We start from the raw sequence: 26,391 nt of genomic DNA, 5'->3' as shown, positions 1-26,391 counted from the left end.
AAGCAGGGCATTACAGTAATCTATTCTACTCAGAATCAGGGCCTGCATCAACGTTTTTTTCGTCGAAGGGGGGAGTAGAGGGAAAATTCTCCTGAGTAGACCTAAGATATAGTAGCAGGTGCCGGTGGTGGAGTTGGCATGGGCATCTAGAGTGAGCTTTTGGTCAATTTTGACACCTAGGTTCTTGACCACTTCTTTAGGTGTCGGGGCTTTACCCAACTCCTCAGGCCACCAAGTAGGTGACCAACAAATGACAGCTCCTCCAAACAGCATGATTTCGGATTTTTCAGAGTTTAGTTGGAGGAAAGTGCTTTGCATCCAGGAGGCGATGGCCATCATGCCCTTGGAGAAGATAAATTGGATGTCAGATCTATTCTTGTCAAAAGTAAGGAGGAGTTGGGTATCATCTGCATATGAAATGGGATTGAAACCCAAATTCCTCATAAGTTTGGCCAGGGGGGTCACATAGATATTAAAAAGAGTCGAGCCCTGGGGGACCCCCTTGGTAACCTGGGATGGGGCAGATTTAAAAGAGCCCAAGGTGACTGTCTGGGTTCTATCCGTTAAAAAATCAGTCAACCACTTCATTATAACAGGAGGAGAGGGTAAAAGCGCATCATTGCAGAGAAGCGGTGTGAAAGAAAGAACAACATTTGTTATATTGTGAGGGATGTGTTCAGAGGATCCTGCATCTGATTGTTACTGTGGGAGGGCATAGTTGTTAGCTTGTTTGGACCTGCAGTGGTGGACTGAAGTAAAGTTCTCCATTGGCCAATGGCATGTGGTAGATCTATTCAGTTATTCAATGTCTACTCAGTAGGTGATTGTTGGTTTGTAGCTGTGGACTGGTACAGAACTGGGTGATGGGAATGACCCCTAGCCGCTTTGTCTTACTTAAGACTAAGAGTGTCAATCAGAATACGTGAATTATCATGCAGCCTTATGGAGAACCACAATCAACTGCCTGACTAAGTATTATGGTATTAGTATTAGTGTGGACGTGGAGGGTGGTATATTATATTGTATTTGTATGGTGCTTACTATCCTTGACGATGTGCTGAAGTGCTTTATACCAGGCAGCATGCTGATCTGGAACAAAGGTTAATGATTTTTTCAGTGGCTATATACCTATGAAACTAAATGGGCCCAATGCCACATCACTTTGGAACAAGGGTACTAATGTATGAATGAACATAGATTCACACATGCATTGCTGCAGTGGAAAGGTGGTAAAACAATACAATACTGGTAAATGCCTCACAGATTCCATTTTAGAATCATTACAAAGAAGAAAACAACTGTGGCCCTAGTTATAGTCATTTATCTCCCTCTAGGGATTTAACCCTTAGTGTTCATGCTGTGGTTGGCTAGAAATGTAGCAGCATTTGATGACATCACTAGTGTAACCCACAGAACATAACACAGTAACAAAGCAACATAATAACACAATTAAAACATAACAGGCAGGCCTAAACAAGAGAGTCAAAATGTGAAGGAAGCATAACAGCCACAATAAAACACAACATCACAGTGCAATAATGCAGCACAAAAACACAAAACAAAAACACATCTCCACCGTAACAAAATGCCACACAACAAAATTCCACAAGCTTTCTTGGTGCACATTACCACCTCCAGAATTTTGTTCTCATAATACGGTTGTAAAAAGTGTTTGCACTTTGCACTGCATTACTTACCACTAAGGTCATGAAATATGGCCAGACAAAAACATATTATGATCTGGACCAGGGTCTGTATAGTAGTAAAGATTATCATGGGGCAGCAAGTAATCCTTTGGAGCATTACACCAAGTACAATATACAGAATTATAGATGCGTAAGAGTGAATAACAGAAGCATTCTAACACTTGATGCCAGCTTGATCCCAGACTGATTGTTATGAGGCAGGACATTTTGAGATGATTTCTTAGCATCAATCGGGTTCAATCTGCTTCCAACAAATAAGTGAGTGGATAAGCTCAGTGTTTCATCAGGGTGCTCTGAGTGACATGAAAGAAGGGTGAAGGTTGAGTTTTCTATGATGTCACTTAAAACCCCAAAGTAAAAACCATCCCCATTATTCACTTTTTACCCATCTATAATTTTATGTTATATATGGACTCCAAAATCCAAACTATTCTGGCCTTTTGTCACCAACCCTGCCACTTCCTGTTCCTTCCCTCCTCCTAAACTCCTGAAGTGGTGCTCTCTGCTCTCCACTGGAGCGGAGAGTGAGTATCGTATTGATGCTCAGTTTTATAGTCCTGTCACGGCAACCTGGAATTCCTTTATGATGTAGCATCAGTGGTAAACAACTTTTGTTTCACACTGTTTCAACATTATTTCAGTAAATAGCCAGATTTAGAATCTGGTATTTATGCTAGTGGCACTCAATGAGAACATATCTAACATACACATTCGTGGGATTGAGCATAAACTGGCAAATACTATTTATTTCTTCTTGTAAGGGACAGAATAGTTATTAGACATGAACCATAGGTAATCTATATATATATAAAATATCAACTGACTCAAAAGCTGAGGTGTTCGTCCCGCTTTGGGGTTCCAGAGGTTTCATGTTGGGGCCCTTTGGTGAAGGGACGCACACTTCCAGAATTGAAAGTCAAGGCAGAAAGGCAGCTGAAGTAAATGAGGCTTGTGAAAATAAATTATATCAAATATGGTCTAAGGCTGATAAAAAACAACTTTCTTGTTCTAGTCTGCCTTGCGGTGACCTGTTGTGTATTGACTGTAGAACTAAACTGATAAAATGCTGAACTCCAAGACGCTGCTAGCAAAATAGTGGCAGAGAACAGTTTACTAGGTTTGTGACCGCCACTGGTGAATACACAGGGGTCATGTGTGCAGGGACTGTCCCTGCACACATGACCCCTGTTTATTTACCAGTGGCGGTCACAAACCTTGTAAACTGTGTGCACCAGCCTGGGAATCCACAGGTCTCTGGGTTCTGTTGTGCTGGGTGTGCAGACATGTTGAAGTGTGCTGCCCTGTGAGGTTTCCCGTCTCACTGTCCGCCCTATAAATAACAGCAACGATACGGTTGAGCTACTTAACGTTGGCTTCTCTTAGCTCCCACTTCTCTTCTAGCGCTTACGTGCTCTTCTCAGGCCAGCTAAAAGTGGAAGAGCAAGGGAATCTCCTCTCAGAGCCTTACATTCTTCCATCCTCAAGGGATGGCTGTCAGTGGTCTAGTCAACGATTGGACGAGGGTAGAATATATCCAGTCATGGACTCTGTACCACACCATAGCTGCCTCCTAGAAATGTATAACATCTTGTAGCGGCTGCTACCAGACCCGGGTGGTGCGGCGGGGGTGGGGCGCAGAAAAATAAAACACTTACCGGAAAATGGGCAGCCACCACCTCTCCTCTGTCCTCTTCTTCCTGTCTCTGGTCTGGCAGCAGGAAGCAGCAGGAAGCACCCGGGCTCCCAGGCTCCCCTTAGCCAATCACAATGCTACAATGCAGTGTTGTGATTGGTTTGAACACTGTGGATTGGTGCTCAGATGGGAAATGGGAGGCTGGGCATGTTCCTCATCAGGCTGTGCATTGCAGCCTGGTAGGGAAGATGCAAAGTGTGCATGACTGTTTGACTGGCCCAAGAGGGCCGGCCGAGCAGTCGTGTGCACTTAGGGAGTGCAAACCACTCCTCCCCGTGCTCTGGCCAGCCCCACCCTGCCCCGCCCGAGAGCCACTGACTGCATTAGGAAAACTAAAAAGATAATAACGAGACATTATTATCATTTTATTTTTCCTTTTAAGCAGTGGGGAGACTCTCCTTCGCTTTAGCGGAGGAGCCGCCACTGAGTACATCTCTGTTTCTCAAATCTTCTCAATTGTCTCTGGAATAAACTCTGCTGACCTCATCAGCCCGCCCAGAAGCTCAATTCGTGCCATGAATCCCCCTGGATGCAACTCTGCAGGTAGAAGCACCCCTGATGACATACCATTGTCCGGGATACAGCGCTGAACTTCATGACTTATCCTCCAGCACTGGTGGGCAGACATCTAGAGCACTCACAGCCCTGCCCTAGACTGGGGAATTCAGAAATGAGTTCCTCATGCAAGACAGCAGCCCGAGGCCCTCAGACCTGCCCAAAGCCATGTCTAGTGTAGAAAAGACTGCACCATCCATCTACAGGTAGCATGAAGAGTCTTAGCCGACCAAAAGTAAACTCTGGTCAAGAAAAAATAAGGTGATAGCCATTTAAAAATGCCAATATAGACCTATTCAACTGTTTAACTGTCGCAGGGTGGACCATGTACGTAATCTCTTTTCATTTGGGCCTGAGAATACCAGCTCTCTGTGAATCTATATAGCAAAGGTTTGTTTCATCTCTAAACAACTATATTTCACATACCCGTGCCACTTCCTGGCATAAAATGGTTTCAGATCATGGCATAGTTCTGCATGTCCTGTGGGTAACAGCATGAGATGAGACATGGATTTATTTTCTGGTGTGGTGTAGGGGACACCATGCTGTAATTACCTGGCTTGTCCACTCCCTACGAAATCATCTCAAAATGTGCTGCCTCACAAAAATCACTCTGTGACCAAACCAATCCGAAGGCCTCCTCTGGGGCCTTTCAGAAGACTCTGGGTACTCACAGCAGCAGGAACTCCTGGTGAATAAAAGGCACATGGACTATAAGACCCAGTGCCAATGCAGACTGAGAATATGAATTGAAGCAAGGTACATTTTTATATTTACTTACCTAATGGGTCCTTTCAACAGTGTCTTTTGGACATGATAATGTGCTTACCTGACTCAGGCAGAGTTCAGGTGTTTTTCAGTGCCTCCCACTAGCCCCACCCGGCTGTAAACTCTGAACAGCTGGAGGAGAAAGGAATACATAAGGCAAATCTTGACTTCTCTTAACCAAGCCTTCCTATTTCTGGTGCCAAAACTCCAGGACTGACTACCAGAAAAACATGAAGTTCAAGACTATCATGCTCCCATTCTTAAGAGATGTAAGGCTCAGCTCTTCAAAATTTACCGTAAAAAACAACGGGGCATATTTACAAGCCCTAACCGCCACCAGAGTATCACTTTTTCTGACGCTCCGGTGGTGCAGCGCCATTTTCCATATTTACAATGTGGCGCTAAGCCACTTTGCATAGCTTAACGCCACCTTATAAATATGCTCCTTTCCGCCGCAGTTCTCTGCGACAAAGGGGCGTGCAAAGGCTGTTGCTATGGGGATTTCACTGCCAAACCCATTTCTTTTTGACGCTGCCCCAAATTTACAAAGCTGAGGTAGCGTCAAAAACTAACGTCATGGAATACCAGGTGTTAGAATGGCGATACAAGGAAAAATTATTAATTTCTCTTCGTTTTTTTCTCTTTTTATGTGTGCTGCATTCGGCAGCACACATAGAAGGTGCAAATCGCCATTACTGATTGTTTATGTGCAGGAAGGTGTCCCTTGCTGCACATAAACAATCGTCCCTGCAGCGCAGGCACCCTTGCAGCATGGCGGCAGGGGCCTGTGCTAGCGCTAGGCAGCTTTTTTGCGCCACCGCTATGGAAACACAGGGCAAGTGGAACTGTCTGAAATTTACTGGGGAAAAATGAAGGGTAAATACTGGGACAAGTAGATTCACCAAAATATGCAAATGCGTACTCATTTTCGGGCAACACTTGTAATTTGCGCTATTTATCGCCCCCTCCTCCAGGGCTTTCGTAAAAGGGGCCTAATTCTTGCTTCCACCCTGAAATTTCCACCCAGGTCTGCCTTACACGTTGAAATCAGTCGGATTTACAGGTCTGCTCACCGCACTTTGAAACTCTTTTCATCTGTGCAGCAGCAGATGTTAAAATGCGTGAGTATCAGGCAGTTCCGTTTGATCATTCTGTTTTGTTGCCTTTTAATGCCAATGAATGTCATCCAGAAATAAGTGTGGACTGCCTTGGAACAGGAGCGGGCATGAATCTGTGCCAAACGCCGCGCGATTGCAACACAAACGAAGTTAAATAACTTCTATTTAGAGGCGCACAATTTAAACCGAAAGGATTACGGTTTGCTGCACTTCTGGGAGTAATCCTGGGCCTGCTACATTTAATTATGGCGCGATTATGTGCTGAACGTGTCGTCTTGCTCATCACATTTCCTAACACCGCCACTTATGCTGCACCTGTCCTCTCTCTTTCCAGTTCTCTTCCTAACGATCTTGGTCGTGGAAGGCATAGCTGTGGCCCAGAAGACACAAGGTATTTACTCCAGTATCATTTTATTCTGAATACTGCTTTATTACTACAGCTTGTTCTGAAATGTATTCCTTTGTTTGTTGGCATGCACTTTTTACACGGTGCCTTCCGAGCCCAGAGACTGTTGATCACATAAAGGAATGATAGAGCACATAGTATAGTCAGGGCCACTGGAATTATGCGGCAGGGCAGGACCGAATTATGTGGCAAGGGTGACTAAAATATGCGGCAAGGAAAGCCAAATTATGTGGAGTTAAGTGGCACATTTTGGGATAGTATTACTTAGTTATGTCATCATTTTTAGAAATGTTAACACTGGGCAAATGTCTCACCTCAACAGTAACAGTTTAACACCCAAATCCAGCACCAAGAAACTGAAAGGTGACCAGTCAACCATTGTGAAGGACCTTTTTCCGCTTTGCGTAAACACGTATTGCTGTGATTGTAATAACTTTTGATCTGTTTGAGACAGATCTATTTTTGTTGTTTAAAGTCTGCAAATTATACAGGAGATAATGCATTATGTGGCAATTACGGTAAATCCATATTTATGCAGTAAATGCAGCAGGATGTATGATTCCAGTTTTGGTGATGGTAAGTAGTGTGGGTAAACAACGTTTACCCCAAAACTTTTTCCCCGCTTGAAATCACAACGCGGTCGTTACGACTGCGTTGTGATTCTGCATACCATCACTCCGCAAGTCGGAAGAACGACTTGCGGAGGGGGGGGAGGTGCTGGATTTAAAGTCAAACACCTTCCCTAGTGTCTGCACACACTGGAGATGGAATAGTAAATTATACTATTCCAACATCCAGCACCCCCTCCGCAAGTCGTTGTTCCGACTTGCGGAGTAATGATATGTGGAATCACAACGCGGTCGTTGTAACGACTGCGTTGTGATTCCAAGCGGGGAAAAAGGCGGCGGAATAACGTCGTACATTCACTAGTGTGCAATGAAGCAAATGTGAATAAGTGGTGTTATGTGTGTTTTTTTCTTTTAGCCAAGGAACAACTTTGAATCCGAACTTCTAGGTACAAGCAATTGCCAAAGTCTCAACAATGTAATATGTGTAATTTCACAGAAATTACACAGATTTCCGATGGAGAAATTATGTGATTTTTGTTTTTTGAAAACCATACAAGAGAGGGAATGCTTAATAAGTTCAATAAATGTCCTGAAAGTTCAGTAGTTCAAATGGTCATCGTAGCTGGAAAGACCAATAATAAATTCTTCTTTTCAGCCCATCATGAAGCGAAACCCTAATACGGTATCCAAAATAGTTTTATTTCTGTTAATCAGACATTACACTCCAGCCCTGCCAACCCGTTTCGTCCTGAGGAGGACTTCATAAGGGTTTGTAAAGTCTTGTGTTGTTTTTCTGGATTTACAATAGACCACAATAAGTAAGACAATCGTGATAAGTCACTCACAAGTGGGTTCTGCAGAATGTAGCAGAGATGCAAGCAATAGCACAGACACGAAAAACCTGCCTTACTTATTCAGTAAATATCTTGAACTTATTAAGCGTTCCCTCTCTGTTTATGTTTGGTGGTTCGCGAGCAGTGGAATCACAAGTGGTTGAGCGCTAGCTATCTACATTGAAGTATTGACACTGCTGCAGCCATTCAGGGCCAACACTGCTCTTTTTCTGTGAATATTTCTGATTTTCTTTTTTGTCCGTTGTTTGTTTTTACTTGGTGATGGGATTCTATGAAGACGCAGATCACGCTACTTTAGTTCATCGTACTTTGCATGGAATCCGAGGTGACTTTGTCTTGTACCTGCCCCATTATGCCCACTTTTCATGAATTATCTGGTGTTTGGTGCTATGTGACACAAAGCCTTTTATCACTGCACTTGTATCACATTTTGATACAAAACACAAAAGAATAATTGAGGGCAATTGTTGTCCGAAGCTGATGTTTACATCTCTTTGGTCATGGGAACTGTGTGGCAGAGGCTGGCGTGGGGGTAGGCGGGGCTAAAATGTTCCTTAGACCATGAGGCATCAGCGATAGACGAATATACGACGTTACATCGCTGTGTTTACACCGCAATACCTTTACAACGCAAGTCGTTACAACTACTTGCGCTGGAGGGCGCTGGACTTAGGAATAGTATGATTTACTATTCCAACACCAGTCTACGTAACAGTAGGGAAGGTGTTCAAATAGTAAATCATACTATTTCTTAGCTTAGAGGTCCATCCAGCGCAAGTCATTGTAATGACTTGCGTTGTAATACCGGCGTTGTAAAGGTATTGCGGTGTAAACACTGCGATGTAATCGATGTTTCCCGAGATAGACAGTGCAGTCAGTGACAGGAGCCCCCTGGCACTGACCTTTGGAAGGTGGATGAATATTTAGAACCCATTGGTAAATTCAGGAAAAATGCACCCTACTAAAAGGTTTTTCCTATGTGCATGGTTCTCCACTGAGTTTGTGTGCTCTATTGAAACTTTTCAGTAGAAATTAGGTAAAAATAACGCATGAGTAGTTTAATGCAAATTCCGCGGGCACTATTTCCGATTCTCCCCATGGTTTGTGCTAAGTTTTATCACCAACTTTAAGTTGATGCTGCCACTGAGTAGGAAACGGAGGTCAGCAGTAAACTCGAACTCAGCACCGTGCTATAGGGGGGGCACATAAAAGTTTACATTCATTCTTAGGTCTGGGCCCACCTCTAAATAAGGCGCTTAGAGTTGTGCTCGAGGCCAGTGCAGTAAAGATGTGGGCTGCATTATGTGGGCTCAGCGCCCAGTGACAGGGGCACTGTTAATCTGTATGGGGCACAGTTTGCATAACTTCCTGGTCGGCTCAGTGGTTGCACCAGCACAGCGTGGCACAAACCCCCCAAAGGCTGCTTAGTAATATGGCTATAGAGTCTAATCTGTCGGTAAGAGAATCTATCGAAAGCAGTAAAAGGCACAGGCATATTCTGTGTTCTTGTGACCCTAGCCTACCAAAGTAAGGCTGATTTTGGGGTGAGTGTAACCTACATTCTGGTCACTTCAGGGCATGCTCTGCCTCAAATTTCTACTTCTTATTACAATACTCTTGGCAATATAGGTAAAACGTTAAGTCGCGACCTTCTATATGAATTCTAGACGCCATTTTGGTCTGTCTGGCACTTTCTTGTAGCATTATTTATATAATACTGAAACATTCTCCTAAGCATAGTATAAAACATATTTTGGATTGATATAAGACATTATGATTGAAGTCTGTAACGGGTTTGAAACTTTAGTTGATTTCATGTCTGCGCAGTGTATTATGCTTATTAATAGTAACATGATTTTTCGACTGGAAGATAATTTGAAATGAGGTCATTAGATGTAACAGAATTAAACTCATCAAGTAGGTAGATGTTAATAGCAATGTGTCCCCTAGCATTAATAATGTCACATATTTAAAATGCACTTGACTTACTAAAAGCTAAGTTGTGTTAGCACTCATATATTCAGATAAACTTGTTTTAATTTATTTGACACTTGTAATTCTACGATGTAGCCTGTTCATACATTAATTAAATAATTTTTCCTCTTAAACATGATTTTGTCATGCACGGATGTCAGTGATGGCTGAATACCGTTGACATGCCGGAAGTACGACTACATCACATCCGATTAATATATTTATTTATTTTTATTTATTTATTTAAACGGTTTTATATAGCGCTGGCTAGACCCAAAGGTATCAGAGCGCTTTACAGGGGTTGGAAGTGGAACAAATTGCAATATAACATTTGTACAAAAAGGAAAAGTGCAAGAAAATATGAGCAAAATGCAGAGAACAATACATACATGGACAAAAAAAATAAGAAGTACATTTAGTCCATAACCAGGATTGGATAGTTGTGCAAGCGTGGGTGGACAGGGATGGTGGGGTGAAAATATGGAGGTAGGGTGGGACAGAGGAGGGTGATTGGAGAGGAGATAGCATGTAGTGGTAGGCAGTGATTATATGAGAACCTAGAATACGCAATAAAACAGTGTAACCACTGCATGATGAACCTTTTTAGCATGAGTGTATGTGGGCTGGGGGTGAGAGACACTGGGTTCGAAATCAGGAGATCCGCGCTCTGGCCAGTGCTCTCATGTGAGTACTGTATCTGGCAGAGATTACTTCAGGTCAGTACAATCCTTGCAACATGGTTTAGTTATTTTTCTGATCTGTAGTGCACACAGGTAACTAGATGATTTGTGGTCTGCCCTTAGGTGACCCTTGGTCCGCTGTTACCTGACAGCGAGAGGGAGTCCTACCGACTCCTCTCATGTAAAGCACTGTGTATATGTAAAACCCAGACCCTTTCACTGACATCCTGTGTGTGTGTTGAGTGTTTGTACATGTATAGTGTGCAAATGTGGTTGAAGGACTCTGTGTGTGTGTGTGTGTGTGTGTGTGCGTGCGTGCGTGTGTGTGTGTCAGCGTACTGAAGCAAGTGGGATGCATTTTGTATGCCACAGGTTTAGCATGGCACAAGATAAAGGGTGAGGAGTGTTTCCCTAGACAGTGGAAGTATCTTGCTGCTGCAAGGTAGAGCCCCAGACACTGAAGGTAGAAGTTTGGAAAAACAACAGTTGTTGGACAGAATGCAGAACAATGTCGTACATTCACCCCAGTACAGAGATCTGGGCCTAAATGCATCGTTTTTTGCTCACCATGCCTTTCCAGTTTGAACCCAGTCATATGCAAATCAGTCTTGACCCTGTGCCTCATGGGAACAGTCCAGCCCGAACTGCCAAGCCAGGTCCTCCCGGGACTGGAAACAAGCATCCTAGGACCGGTTTCGGGGTTTCACCCCTCTTCAGCCAGGATAGCTTGATTCCAGTGGCATGGAGAGCACGGGACCCACGTCTGAGCATACCCGTCCCACTCGGCGTGACAAATGCAAAAACAGCAGTTGATGGACAGAATGCAGAACAATGTCATACATTCACCCCAGTACAGAGATCTGGATAGAAGTTCAGAGACAGAACTTCAATGAGGACCATTTTAGCACAGGACTGCTAACGCCTCATTCCTGTGCACTGTCATTCTTCAACGCCTGCCCTTTTCTCCGCCTCTGGTTTCTACTTCAGGAAGGCTGATGATAGCCAGGTGCTGACATTTGACACTTTATTATGTCCTTGTTTTGGATATTCCTGCTTGGAGCCAGACCTATTGCTGGCTGCTGTGAGAGCCATCACTTTGCACAATCGCTGTGTCTGAAAATTACTTTTGTAAATGGAACTTGTTCTGAAGCCTTAGCCAGAGGTTCCACATCCCTTGAAAAACAACGAAAGAGTGTGGTAATAACCAGAAAATCAACGTAAAGTGATTCTCCAAAATCAAACTTCATGCCAGAAGGACTGAGTCAACCTAACTTTGAAATAAAACCCTCACTCACCAACATAGTTGGTGACATGCTTCATCATGGGGTTCTGCCAGAGGTGCCTTATGCACCTCTGGTGTGCTTCGACGCTGGTTTTAGAGCGGAGCAACCAAATTTCAACTAAAGAAGTGAGGTGATTTAGTGAGTGAAAATCAGGATAAAGGGATTAAAAATCCTGTGTCGTCTACCAAAACAATTTAATAGTGGCGAGGCAAGGATGGGTTAAAAAGTGAAGAAGGATAATAACTCCTGGCGTTAAATTGGTCAGGTTTATCCTCAAAATGATCGGGTGGTCAACATGTTTCAGCTTGTCAATGTATTTTACTAAGCTTTCATCAGGACCTCATTTTGAAAAAACACCTTGGCGGTATAAGCACACTAAGGCTTACCCTGACCTCAGGTGTATGGAACCGATACACTCACGGTTTACAGTGGAGGTCTTCAACCGATTCGAAGAGAACCTCGTGATCTGTGAAAAGAATTATATATATACAGATAATACGTTAGACATACAGAAAATTGTCAAGGTGTATGTAGCAAATGGTTGAGTCTAATGTCAGATCTGGCACAAGTAAAAATCTAACTTGTAGTACCTATAATTTACAGGACTCTTAGTAACATATGACAGTTCCCATATAGTTTAGGAAGCTCTGTGCGGTTTAAATCCCAAACATACCCATGTTTAAATAAAACTGGTACTTGGAAAGCATTCAATCCGGAGTCTATGTTTGGGGTGAGATTATTGAGACAGTGTGGAGCAAGTTAAAAAAGGCACTTCTGAACGATTAAAACGGGACGCAAAATCGTCCCAAGAGGCAAATAAACAAACAATTGGAAAACTTAAAAAGAGAGCTTACGTGTTTGATGCTGGAAAAATACTCCTTAGGCAAGAAGGCGGGTGGCGGGACTACAGAACAACTGTGGTAGAAGAAGGGGACAGAACGGGAAGTATTACAACCTCGAACTACCTGTCAAACCATTCTACCTCAGCGTACCGCACTATAAAAACCACTAGATACCAGTGTAGGGCGGTACTCACGTCGTCCAAGTCCTCAGCCTGGCTGTTACACCTACATGGGACCGCCGAGCCCGGAGTCAACATGAAAAGAAATCCAGAAGTTTAAGTACACAGGGTTGGCGCGGAGAAGCCGGAAGTATTCTCGTCTGCCTAGGGCGCGAGCGCCGCAGCGGTAAAGGCAGAGAGAAAGGACTTACTCGCTGGCCCTTGGGAGAGAAAAACAACTAGAACGTCAAATCCTCCTGTCGTGAAAACTTTATTGAGGAGTGTATGGAGGCAACAATTTAGCAGAGTCGATACAAAATTCAGGGCATCTTACTACCAGGGTGCCGCAAATGTTTATTAGATCTCCCAGAGTATAGAGATCTTAAAAATCAAACTCGGGGCTTCAGTTTGAAAATGTACTTGAAGTCGTCATGATTGGGTCCCTGGGAAGTCACAAATGATCTTGTGTGCTTAATGTGCATACACATCGACAACAGCAAGGCAGAGGCAGTATTAACTACCTGTGTAACAAAAAATCAGATCACTGGTCTTGCCCTAATAAATTAGTAGACATCCCTCAGTATAAAAATCCCTCAATATAGGAAAATCGGGAACATGAGTCAGAGCCTCCAATTGTAGGACCTTACGAATTGAGAGCACAGGAGACCTGAGAATTTTGTGACAGATAGTTGGAGTCAGGAGAACTAACAGCAAAACAGGGGGCCTTTAACTATTATGTCTCAGAACTGTTCCCCAAGGGATATTATCGTTAAGTCCCACTAGATGTGTTGATAGTCGGTAGACCCAACGTTGTTCCTTTTCAAACAACAAGGAAGGTTTTGCTTATTCTATGATGGTCCATTGTAAATCATCCGCAGTATGGTTGAAGCGTAAGAAGTGTTCAGTTAATTTTGTCGTGCTTCGTTTACATCGAACGTTACTTCGGTGTTCACCAATACGTAGCTTGACTTTCCTAGTGGTCATGCCCACATACTTCAAACCACATGGACATGTAATGAGATAGACCACATCAGTCGTGTTACAATTAGTGTGGCTACGTTGAGTCCAGACTTTGCCATTTTCTAAAGCCAAAGTTTTGGTGGGGGAAGTGAGGTGGCATACACTGCATGACCCACAGGGGAAATGGCCCAGAATAGGTGGTAAGCCCCAGGTGTCAAGGACAGATGGTTCAGTGGACTTGTTTGTAATCCTCGGTCTCGTGTGGACAAGAGAGTCTTTAATACTCATAGCTTTTTTGTATGCAAATAAAGGTTTTTCCCACTTGATGTTGTTACTCTGCAGAATCCTCCAATGTTTCTTGATGGATTTTGCAATGGCATTGGAGGCTACGTTGTAAGTTGTTACACACGTTAGTGGTATATCTGTGGGCTCTTTTGGGTAATCCTGCAAGAGGACCTCTCTAGGTTGATTTCTTGCTCTTTTGCAACTTTTGGATAAGATAGTCTCAGGATAACCCCTCTGTTTCAGTTTGTATGTCAATTCTTTGGACTGTATACGAAAATCCTCCACCTTGCTACAATTGCGCCTGATGCGCAAGTATTGACCATAGGGGAGGTTTTCCCGTAATGGTCGAGGGTGAAAGCTAGAAAAGGTCAAAAGGTTGTTTCTAGCTGTAGGTTTGTAATATGTTTTTGTCAGAAGAGCTCCATCGAACTTCGTGACAATACCATCCAAGAAAATCATCTCATATCTGTGAAAGGAATGGGTGAAGAGCAAATGAGGGTCACAGGTGTTAATCCATGCCAAGAAATCACAAAGGATACTTTCGGGACCCTGCCAGATGATAAAAATATCATCGATATATCTTTTCCAAAAGAAAAGATATGAAGAAAAAGGGTTGAGTTGGCTTAGGATAAATTTACGTTCAAAATCAAAAACATAAAGTCCTGCCACACTCGGCGCAAAAGTGCTCTAGATATGTTCCACATCCCTTGCCTGGAAAAAGTGTCTAACTGTGGAATACAAACCAACCCATTTTGTTCCAGTCTCAGGTTCATTTGACCAAGGAAGGGAGTACTCGAAGAGCAGATGTGCAACCAATGCTGGTGTCTGCCCGCCTCTCAGAGGTAGGGAATATCACTTGAAGTCAGCACTTTCTTCTGGAGGAGCTGAGGATCTGATTAATTTACTTATACTCCATCCTACAAGCAGAGAGAGGGAAAGAGTCAACCTGGCCCTGCAGGAGTAGACACTCTCTAGGACGAGAAGCCCAGCATGTGTCCGATGTGACAAGCAACCAGGCAAAGGTGTCGTTCGCAGAGAGCAAAGCCAGTGGTTACTGTATTGTCAATCAGCCCTTCCGGTTGCTCCAGAAAGTTTAATTGTAAGTTGCAATATGGCTGTACCATAAAAAGTACTCAGTGTTGCCCCGCAGTTGGCCGTGCGCTGAGCGACAGATGATGGTCCTGCTGATGCTTCAAGAGAAGGCTGTGTCTCTACCAAAGCATGAAACTTGGATTAGTCCGAAGGTTGCAACTGTTAAAAAAAACCACTAAGGGGAATTTAACTGGGAGGCTGCTACTGCCACACAAGGATACCTGTCTGTAGCTGGCCAGGAACGCTGCCACTGCTGAGGATGGGCATTGCTGCCTGGGGCTGCCTCGCCATTTTCCCTTTGAAACGTAGTCCCAAGCGAGTTTGCTGGCATTGGCTGCACAAGAGATGTACCAAGCTTGTATACATTATTAACTGCAATTTGCATATATAACAACAAAAACTTTGCGTAGACAGCTCCAGTACCCGTGCATCTTAGTAAGTATAATTGAGTACCCATATAGGCAATGATGAGATATAATGTGTGGCATGTTGTGGTTGAGGAAGTGTGAGGAACTTCACCCATCAGGGGGTCTGAGAGGGAAGTAGAGGAAGATTGATACCCCGATATGTTGCCCATCGGGACCATATTTTCCTGTGTTTCTGGGGGCAGCCTCACGCTTGGAATACCGCAATCTCTGCTCCCATGCATCTATCTAGTTTTTTTTGCCATTTCCCCAGTGTCGGGAGGGAAGCCCTCTTCCATAACTGGGCGATGTCATGCTTAGCAATAGTGAGGGCCAGGAAGAGCAGGTGCTGTTTATACCGATTCCCCCCATCCCGTCAGTACTGTGCTAGGGTGATTGATTTTAAAACTGCAGCTGGCAGCTGAGCCACGACGCGGCAGCGGGTGCGAGCAGGCAGTGCAGCGAGCGCCATGATTACAAGCGCCATGATTACAACAAACCAGTAGCCAGCCGCCCTCCCCACAACAAACTCCGGCAGCAAGACGTGACGTCCCCGTGGCGCCAGACTGTTGTATCACACAACCTTACTGGGATGTCACGTCTCGGTAGTAGCCATTGGGCACTACCTCGACGTGACATCAATCTGAGTTCTCTGAGATACATTGTAGCAGTCTGACAGTTGAGCCCACTAGCTCAGCCAGCTGAGCCCCAAGCCTGTAGGAGCAGCGCACTCATGCCACGGTGCGCTGCCAGCTGTCACTCCAGTTTAGTTAACAGTTTTAGGCAGCGCTAATGGCTTGAGTGACAGCTGAGGCACAATGCCTATAATGTGTGACAATGCATTTCACTCCGGTGATGCGGAGTACCACACTGAAATGAGTTTGTCTAACGCCTGGTGCCTGGTACTTGGCAGGATTGTGGGTACCCCCAGCGACAGCAATTTCTATAATTTGAACCTCAAGACAATACACACAAATAAAGAAACAAGTATACACGAAATAAATGCTCCAATATTGATTTTTTAAAATTCACAATGAAATATAAAACAGGTTTTAAAATTTTCAATTTTGCTTCTTTTGTATATACTTTATTAATGTATTCATTTTAATATTATTAAATTCTGGATTAGAGTACAACCTGCACGAAGGAGCAAGGGCGGGGCAATGTGGTGGATCTCTTCAGAAGCAGGACGATAACTGGGCAGTTACAGTGGAAAAAGGTGTTCTGTGAAGGGAGGGTCTATAGCTACTCTCGAAAGCCAGTATGGAGCCTTCGGGGTCTGGCTCAGGCTTGAGTTCCAGAACCTCAGTGCAAAACAGATGTCCTGCTGTCTCATCTCACTTTTCGGCTGTTTCTGGACTGAACCTTGGCGATGCTGGTGCAGGTATTTTGCAGATTATCCTGAGATTGTAATCTTGGCTTTAGGTAAAATGGGATGTCTGAGCTCACTATTTTACAGGCTAATTAGAAGGCCTTAAATGTGATGCAGATGGGCAGAGAAAGCCAGTAACATTCACTGGTTGTAGTGAGTAATAAACCTGGATATCCTGGCAATCTCCTGTAATCATTAACTAGATTAAGCAGAGATTGAAAATGCCTTTTCTCGTCTGTTGTTGTCTCGTGTTGTTGCTTTATTAATATAATAAATAACAGTCATTCAGCGTTTGATTCTTGCTTTATTATTCAATGTGATAACAATGCAGCCTACACGTGTTTCACCCAAGATGATAACCTGAGTGCTTTTTCAAGGACCATCAGAACGGTCAACTCTTTTCAGTGTTAATTGCCCAATAAATCTAAAGGCAGGTCTGAGGATAAGCATCCATTTGATGGAAATGCCAGCTCCAGATAAGGCAAGATGATAGTTAATAGAATATTAATGCCAGGCAATTTGGAGTCTGATTCAAATAACAGGTTAAAGGATGGAATTAGGTTTGCCAATTAAAATTAATTCACATATTTTTTACAGCTGTTGTACACAAGGGAGTCGAGTATACATCAATTTCTGAACCACTGATAACTAACTTTATAGCTTATAATTAAACAAACCCTTAATTTAATTTCAAATTGTACTGTTACTAGTTTTATCACCAGTAGTTTGTTCTTTGCCTTCTGTATAGCATAACAGTCTGCAGATGTGCTTTACTATCATCCTTCATTTACATACAGAGAATCTGGGCCCTTATTTACCAAGATTCCCTCTATGCAAATGCCGCACAGAAATTTGGACCACCTCATTTTATGAACGACAAAAAAGTATGCAGCATCATATATACTATGGAGCTTATTTACAATCCCATTGCTCTGCCAGTGCGTAACTTTTATTTACGCACCGGCAGCGCAATGGGTTTCCCCATATTTACAAGGCCATGTTAAGTCCCCCTGTGTGACTTATCATGGCCTTGTAGATATGTTTCCCTTTCACGCATAACTTTGCGTGCAAGGGGCGTTCTATGGGTGTTGCTGTAGGTGTTCCCACACAACATCCATGGAACTTGACGCATTCCCAGATTTACAACATTTTGTAAACCTGGAAATGTGTTAGAATCCAACGCCTCCCAGGGAGGCACAACAAGGAGAAATACTTTTATTTCTCCTCGTTTTTTCCTCTTTCTATGTGTGCTGCACTTTTTCAGCATGCATAGAAAGGGGAACATGCCTTTAGGACTGTTTTTATGCAGGAAGGTGTCTTTTCCTGCACAAAAACAATCATCCCCTAAGCGCAGGAACCTTTGCAAAATGACGCAAGGGTTTCTGCGTTGGCGCACGGCTGCTGTTTGTGCACCAGCACAGGGGAAGCGGACAGAAATGCGTTGTAACTTGTAAACTGGGCGCATTCCTTCTCTTTTATTTTGACGCACAGCAGTGCAGCAGGAAGGTTTGCTGACCGTGCGCCAAAATATTGTAAATGAGGCCCTGCGTGACGAGCACGGATTATACCATCTGACAAGCCTCTGCAAACATGTCTTGTTTGCACAACACTAGACACAAGTTATCTTTGCACAATGGCATAAAGGTGAGCAAGTAATGCCTTGTGTGAGTTTTGTACTAAAGGCAGACATAGTACAAATCTTGATGCGCAGACAGCAACAAGTGTAAATCTGGTAATATGTTTATTTATTTACAAAGTTTTATATAGCGCGAGCAAGATCCCGAAGGATAGCAGAACGCTTTACAATAGGGTGGAAGGAAGGACATAAATGCAATAACGACAACAAGTAAGAATAAGAAACGATAAAGATTGCATAATTACAGTACAATTGAGTCACGGAGAGTAGTACAATAAACATATATAGCGGGCTGTGAAGGGGGTCACACTATGCTGTAAAGACGAGCAGTATCAAATGATGGTAGAGTGATTGGAGGATCAAGGACTTCGAGCAGGTGAGCCTATCCCAATCAAGGTAAGAATTTATTCATTAGGAATCTTTTGGCTTCCAGTTTGAAAGCAGTCGTTGAGGAGATTCTGCGTACTTCCGGTGGAAGAGAGTTCCATATCTCCGGGGCAGCGCCGGAGAAGGCTCGGTGACAAGTTCTCTTTTTGTTAAGGATGAGTGGTTTCAATAGGAAAGTGTTAGCGCTTCTTGAGGCTCTACCACCACAGGATAATTCATGCTTTTGCGCTAGGTACCTGGGAGTTTTGAAGTGAAGGGCTTTGAGCACCAGAACAGCAATCTTTAACTGAGTTCGAGCTTTGTAGGGCAACCATTTAAGAGATTTTAGGACTGGGGATATGTGCTCATTTCTTTTGGTGCCTGTAACCAATCTAGCTGCCGCGTTCAGTGATGCTCTTAGTGGAGCCAGGGTGTATTTGGGAAGGCCACAGAGCGTAGAGCTACAATAGTCTAGCCTCGGTGTACATTCTCAAAAATGACTTGTATTACATCTACTAGTATTGAGTGATTTACTTTTTCCTCTTTCTTTGTGCCTTTTTTATGTGGTGTTAGGATTTCACTCAAAAGCCCAGTTGCACTAGTTTACATGACTGTAGTTGATTTGTCTTTGTGAGGTATCCTAGCAGTTTGTGTGCTTTTCCCACCTTGTTATGCTCACTTTCCATAGATTGTCAGGGCTTCCAGGCCACAAAAACACAATGCTGGTTTAGCACTGAACTTGCATTAGATTTTGATGCAAAAACCTTTGGTCGGCGAAAATTGATCAATGCTTTGTTTTGCTTTGAGTCATGTACCACCTCTTTTTTTAAATTTAATTTTTAGAGCTTTATATAGCGTGAAGTAGACCTGAGGCATCGGGTATCAGAGCACTTTACATGAGCACCAGTTTCGTTACAGATGAACACATTCATTTCTTTTTGGAAGGCACAGGAAGATTAAGTGATTTGCCCAGAATAACAGGATGTGTAGCGTCGTAGCGGAGACTTGAACCCGGTTCCCCAGGTCCGAGGTTGACCGCTCTAGCCATAAGGCTGCATCACATGAGCTCCTGTGAAAAGTTTTAGTAAAACTAGGCCTTGTCTTCTAAAAGAATGCTGACCATAGGCTCCTGGGGTCTCTCAGCCTGCCCTCTCTGTCCCCCTCTCTCTCTTGGGTCCAGACTGTAATATAAATTCAGGAAAATAACATCAGTCTCCAAGATAAGAATGAACTCTCACCGTACACATCAATGGGTAGTATAGAATGTTTTCAAAAGCAAATAATCTCACATTTTATTAAAAAACTGTAAAACACACCTTTAGCAAACTTTACAGATACACAAGGGAAAATAAAGTACACATTTATACACTGAAAAATTAATCTGAGGAAAATATTTCAGTCACAATCTTACCTACGCTTGGCACTGTGGCGCCTGATGCATATTATATTTCACTGGTTTGCCTAAGAATGTTTTGTAATTGATTAACTTTATTATTTATTACTGTTATGTTCTGTTTTCTGGTGCTTAGTATGGCTTATCATGTGTGCCTTGAGCTTGATTTTGTTTTGTTTTATTTTCAAAGATGGACATAATCTGGCCGTGAAGCACGTCCCGGTACCACAGTGTGGTATTTGGATCCGGACAAGCAATGGAGGCCATTTTGCTTCGCCAAATTTCCCTGACACCTATCCACCAAACAAGGAGTGTGTTTACATTTTAGAAGGTATTGTGCCTTTTATCCCTCTCTAACTACGTGTTACATAAAATGAAGTAAATACTAGATATGCGGAGGTGTTGGAATGCATGTATGTGGGCAAACGTATCTGTTTAAGCCACGCTGTGGGACGAAAAGAAGTCCAAATATTGATGGTAACGCTTGACTGAGCCAGAAAAAACACAATTTGTGTCAGGAATGAGTTAACTATACAGAGCAGCCAGACCACTTTTTTAGGTTGAGCCTGGGCAGCGCATGTGCTGCTCTGCGAGGCATGCTGTATTTGGAGTATGGAGGTGAAGCTCCGCCCACTCCCCCACCCATATTTTTCATTGGCTTGTGTCATTGTCCTTGGTAAATGCTATCTGCTGATTCGTTAATAGGCTTGGTAGTCCCTTCTTAATACCACCTTGTCTTCATTTGTAACCTCCCATGGCGACACCCCCTGTTACGTGTGTTGTTGCTCGGTAGGCTTTAATTACAGTCTCCGAGCACTATTTTGTTAAATGCTTTTCACCTGCCTGCAAACAGGCAGGATGGGCTCTCTTGTAAGGCTTCATTTATTTTTTCCATAGCACAGCACGCCATACTGGCGACTGTGCCTTTGGTTTATTTGCGTCGCCGAACATGTGCGCATTTTTTTTTTCTATTTTTTAACTTTTGTTTGTAAAAGCGCCCAATGCGGCGCGTTCACGTTAATGGCGGCCACACCCCTTTCTTCAGACGAGCCACATCTAAGAAAAGAGGCTCTGCTGCCATTAAAATGAAAGCACTGCATGGGGCGCTTTTGCAAACAACCATTGGCAATGCAATAGGTCTCGCATTTTCGAGAGTTTAGTAAATGCGAGACCTATTTCATTGCAAATGCTTGTTACTTTTATAAGTGCTTCAAAATGTGTGTTTTTCAAAGTTTCAACATAGAAACGTTTTCTGTAGTCCTCTGCATAATACGTCATCAGTATCTGAGTGGAGGAGCAGTACGCACTTCATGGAAGTCCCTGGGTGACTTCTCTATCATTGATGAGAGCAGTGATAACTGTTCAGCTATTTTCGATGAAGATCTGAGCACAGATCTTGTTTCTAGAAATTTCCAGAAGATACAGAGTAAAATAGTGGAGCAAACCATCCCGTTGTACTTGTCCTTTCTGCTAATTCACTCAGTCATAAATCTTTATTTCGGCAAACAGCCATAAAAGAACAATGGATGCAGTAAAACAGCAAAGATGCAATAAATATACTACTTAAAACTGTTAAAACATGTTTAACAAGCATTGAACATGCATTAGGTTTCGCCTATGTTGTCCTACACCATGATACACCAAGAGAATAGCCTCAAAAGCACAAGGTGGTATAAAGAGGGAGAAAATCAACCGAAAAACGGCACGCGCCCATTTTGTGACAAACTGGTACTGCCCGGTGGCTAGCACCATTGTGCACCCAACAGTGACTAATGTTAACTGTTCAATGGTACTGCACAGAAAAATGCAAATGTTTTCTGCAGGTCACTGACTGAGACTTGTGACAAACACACTGATGAAGATTCGAAGGGGGATTGTAAAGATTTCTTTAAGGTCATTTTCAGCCCGGAAGCTTAGGGAAAAAAAAGGAAACCTGAAAGTACACCAGTGCTCTGTATATCTAGAAGGAAAATGTACTTGTTTCATCCAACTAATTTCTCAGCCCGTGTGAAATGTCACGTTACCTTTCCGAAATGTCAATAAATGTCTGGAGTAACCTTTGCAACAAAACAGAAAGAAGGCTGTCCTCTGCGCCCCGCAGGGAATGCCCACTGACCGGTGAATGATAGGTGGTGGCAGTTTACTTCAAAAAGCAACACAACATTGCAGGGCACACATCAGGGGAATGAAGAGCAGGGCTGGACTGGCTACCGGGTGTTTTGGCATGCTGCCGAGCTGGGGGCTGATGTCACTGCGGTGGGGGCTAACTTTGTTGATGGAGACCTGCATGTGCTTTGAAATAAACAAAGCAAAACTAATTTCGTTCAGCACACGCAGGTCCCCATCAACGAAATCAGCCCCCAGCTCGACAGCATGCCAAAACGCCCGGTAGGTAGCCAGTCCGGCCCTGATGAAGAGGATGAGGCGCAGCAGCCAGAGCTGCTGACTTGAGAGGTGGGGATTCCGGTTCGAGTCTCAGCAGCCCACGTGTGATTCAGCACAAATGACTGAATCTCTCCGGGTGATAAAGTGCACGATATAAATCTGCTAATTTGATTATAAGTATCACACGCGCAGAGGCAAAACTTTATGAAAAGCAGAAAGAGGTAAAACTTTACGAAAAAATTGTCCCACCAGGTTGGAAGTTAGCAGTATTTCGGCTATGGGAAACAGATGAGAGATGCAGACAAGGAACAAGCATTGGTAAATGCAGGAAAATATGCTACAACCAATAGAAATGAAGGAAAAGTAAGTGGCAAGCGCAGGAACCGATGAAAAGCCAGGAAAGAGAGGGGGTGGGATGTAAGCCCCTTTTAAGTTTATATTAAAAACTATAGATTTCACAAGCACAGCGCAAGCGCTGTGCAGGCGAAACCTAAAAATGCATAAAATAATCAATTATGATGGGGGAATAAAATGCAAATACAATTCGAGGAAACACTTTATGAATTGCACAGACTTTGTAGTGGCACTAAAGTAACCCTGCCCGAAATAGGGTCAATTTTGCCTCGGTTTTTGTTAAGTGCAACATTTTTCCCCACAGGCTTGATGTTCCATTTTTACAAAAGATTATAATCAAAATGGGGTAACAAACAACAATATCAGTACAGTACAGGATAATTTCCATGTAAACCATTTGCTTCCTCCAGCACTCTGTCTGTCTCACCTAGAGGGGTGGATTCTGGTCTGTATTTTTGCCTAATTCATCACATGCTGTATAGGAATCTGGAGACTGCAAAGACTATAGGTGAGCTAGTGTCAGAGTGCAAAATCCTATGGGCCTCCAAGTACTGCCTGACACCTAAATTGCGGCGTACTAGCACCAAGCATTTTAAACTGGCCTTCTTATAAACAGGGCAGAAAAAAAGAGTATGGACCGCTGATTCCAAATCTGCTCCACAGGGTAGGCAAGCCTGCTCTGTGGTTCTAGTGGTGCCAGCCCATTTGACGGTGAAGGAGTGCAGCGGCAAGGTTCCAAGGCACGTGCATGACGAAACTTGAGGTGGCCCCCCTGCAAGGTACATTGAGGGCCCCCCGCTCCAGATTTAATCCGGAGCTCTCAGGCCCGACTACTGTGTTGAGGGGGCCCCCTGTAGCTCGGAAGTCCCCCGCACCACTGGGGCTGCGGGGGCCTGTGTTACCCCCGTTCTGAGCATAAACTCGATGTACAGTTTCCTTCCCAAGGCGGGTTATATCGCATCTAAAAACTAAATGTTCTGGTGCATCATCATCCTTCAGCAGAATAAAAGAGGCAGTTAGCGATCCTGACGTGTTTGCCGTTTTAATGACGCTTAGTCTGAACTGTGCATAATTCCACTTTAAAGCTGCTTTAGAAATCAAGGCAGATGCCCCCTTTGGATCTGTGCACAAGCTTTTGTTACCAGTTTTCCTTAGTGTGTCTCTGACGTATTTATCCAGGTAAGGATCCTAGACCCTGTTCTGCTAAGTATGTCTCCTACTAATGCAAATCAGGGGTGACCCAGATCCTTCTCCAGTAGAGGATAGGTCTTATTCCTGCCCCATTAGAGACTGACCTGAGCTCCATGTCCAGCCTGCTAATTCACTCAACCTGCCTCAATTATCCTTGTTTAAAATATCAGTTGACCAGTTACAGATGGTTTTTTAACATTAGCAAGAAAAGTCTTGTGGGTTTTGAAATGGTTATTACTGTTTTTTCTGCAATTGTTTTAAACTAGTAGAATTACCACTGTAGCTTTCTGCTGGACACATTTTGCCACATTCTGAGTGCTGCGGAATGTTTCAAATCAGGTGCAATTCTTATTTGTTGTGATTTTAAATCATGTTCCAGCATAAATTTGCTTGTTGCTTGTATTTTTTGCACACAAATTCATGCAGAAACGGCAGCACACAAAGAAGAATACTATGTTGTTATGCAGGTCGCATATTACTGTATGCGATTCCAAAATATATACTGGGAAAATAAGAATTGAGGGATAAAATTGTGGAGAAAGTTTAGTAGTGTGCAATAATGGGATTTCAGCGTTGTGCCTTTGGAATTTGATAGAAACAAAAATCCATGTGCTGCAACTATATCCCACTAGAGAGCACATTAAATTGGCCAACTGGTTTTCTCATCCGGGATTCTCTTTGGTAACGCTTTCAGAGAAATGACTCGTGTATATTATTATTTTTATTTGAAATAGGCCAAGTTGCACCCATAGTACAACTGCCAAATAAGTTTAATCAAGTAAATAGCAAAAAGCTGTGTGAAATGGTAACTTCCCATGCAACCTCTCCTGTCTTGCAGCGGCTCCGCGACAAAGAATTGAGCTAACGTTTGATGAACCCTATCACATAGAACCGTCATTCGAGTGTCGCTTCGACCATTTGGAGGTCCGCGATGGGCCTTTTGGCTTCTCCCCGCTCATCGACCGCTACTGTGGTCTGAAAAGCCCGATACTGATTAGATCGACTGGAAGGTTCATGTGGATAAAATTTTCATCAGATGAAGAACTTGAAGGGCTGGGATTCAGAGCAAAATATTCATTCATACCCGGTAAGGTGTTTGATGGCAACCTGCAACATTTGTGTCTCAAGGTTCCTCTCCCCAGATTGCTCTCTGCAGTCACGTTGCGCTAATATTTTACATAGTTTAACAGATGTAATTGGTTTAGAAATGGGAAGCAGCCTGTATCCTTCTTCTTAATTTTTCCTATTGCATGATTAAATCTACATCAGTAAAAATGAATGTCCAGGAATGTCTCGTAATCGTGCTGAAATATTGCATTAATTAAATAATTTCGCTGGAAGTGAAGTCCGCAGCTCTCGCTTTATTGCGGCAGTGAAAAGCTATGTTAACATGCTAAGTGGAAATATATGGAAATGCTAGTGTGTGAACTGTGTTACAAGATAAAATTGCTGACCCCGCTGCAAAGGTTCGCATAAAGCATCCGCGCAGCAGTCTACTCGGAGTTCATACTAATGACTGCAACCCATGGTGCCCATCTGAACTGAACCACAGTGTGTTAGCCATGCTTATTTTTTATTTATCTAGTTATGAATTTTGAATTGCTCTGGCTTGTGCCAGGTAGCCATTTTGTAGAGCCTTTGGCTGTAGTGAGGCACATCCTGTGGCTGCCAAATGCCTCCCTGGGCAGATGTTGGTCTGTGAAAAGGTGGATCGTTGATCTACGATGTGTACTGTGCTCCTAGACCCACTGAAAGTCATCCTGTTCTCATCAAAACCCTGTCTCTTTCTTCGAGGTGGTTGGTGGTTTCACAGTTGGATGTGATGGCCTCAGTGAAGAGGCTTGTCTTCATTTATTGTCTTGAGCATTGACATATCTAGGAAGATTTCTACAAACTGGCCACAAAGAGGGTTAGCTTGCGTAAAAAACATATGATTGTTTATCCACGTGCCATCCACATATTATGATAATCTTATTCAGTCATTCCCTGATCAGCGCATGACCGTATTCCAGACTACTTTTCACATATAGGCTACTTCACTGCTCTCAGAAGTGACCCAATCACGTGTTCCCCCAAGTACAGCTGTCCCACTGAAAGGCCGCGAAGATCTCAGCAGAGGTCTGGAGCTGACGGGTGAAGTACTGGGACCAAGGAGACTATTCAAAATGTGGCCACTGACGGGAATCTCCACATTCAACTGCAGTGTTCAGCAGCACATGCTGTAGAGTCTCATACACCTACTCACTAAGTTAAGATTACCCTCCTCAAGGGTGCTCTTTATATCAATCTCAAAGGAATCAAATATTTAAGGCCTGGTTTAAAGACAAGTGGTAACAGCAATTCCTCT

At 43.4% G+C, this 26,391-nt stretch overlaps 1 protein-coding gene across 1 annotated transcript in view; it reads left to right on the top strand.

Annotated features, from left to right (window-relative positions):
* The window catches only part of NETO2 (neuropilin and tolloid like 2), a 272,005-nt gene that overhangs the window by 171,804 nt on the left and 73,810 nt on the right, over positions 1 to 26,391 (top strand). Inside the window, exons 2-4 of the mRNA XM_085637557.1 lie at positions 6,175 to 6,231; positions 20,305 to 20,445; positions 24,883 to 25,131. Coding sequence (XP_085493683.1) covers positions 6,175 to 6,231; positions 20,305 to 20,445; positions 24,883 to 25,131 — 447 coding nt within the window. The remainder of the gene's footprint in view (positions 1 to 6,174; positions 6,232 to 20,304; positions 20,446 to 24,882; positions 25,132 to 26,391) is intronic.

This window comes from Triturus cristatus, chromosome 12 (genome assembly GCF_964204655.1).
Source record: "Triturus cristatus chromosome 12, aTriCri1.1, whole genome shotgun sequence".
NCBI lineage: Eukaryota > Metazoa > Chordata > Amphibia > Caudata > Salamandridae > Triturus > Triturus cristatus.
The sequence above is the reverse complement of the archived record's forward strand: the minus strand, read 5'-3'. Positions and strand labels throughout refer to the sequence as shown.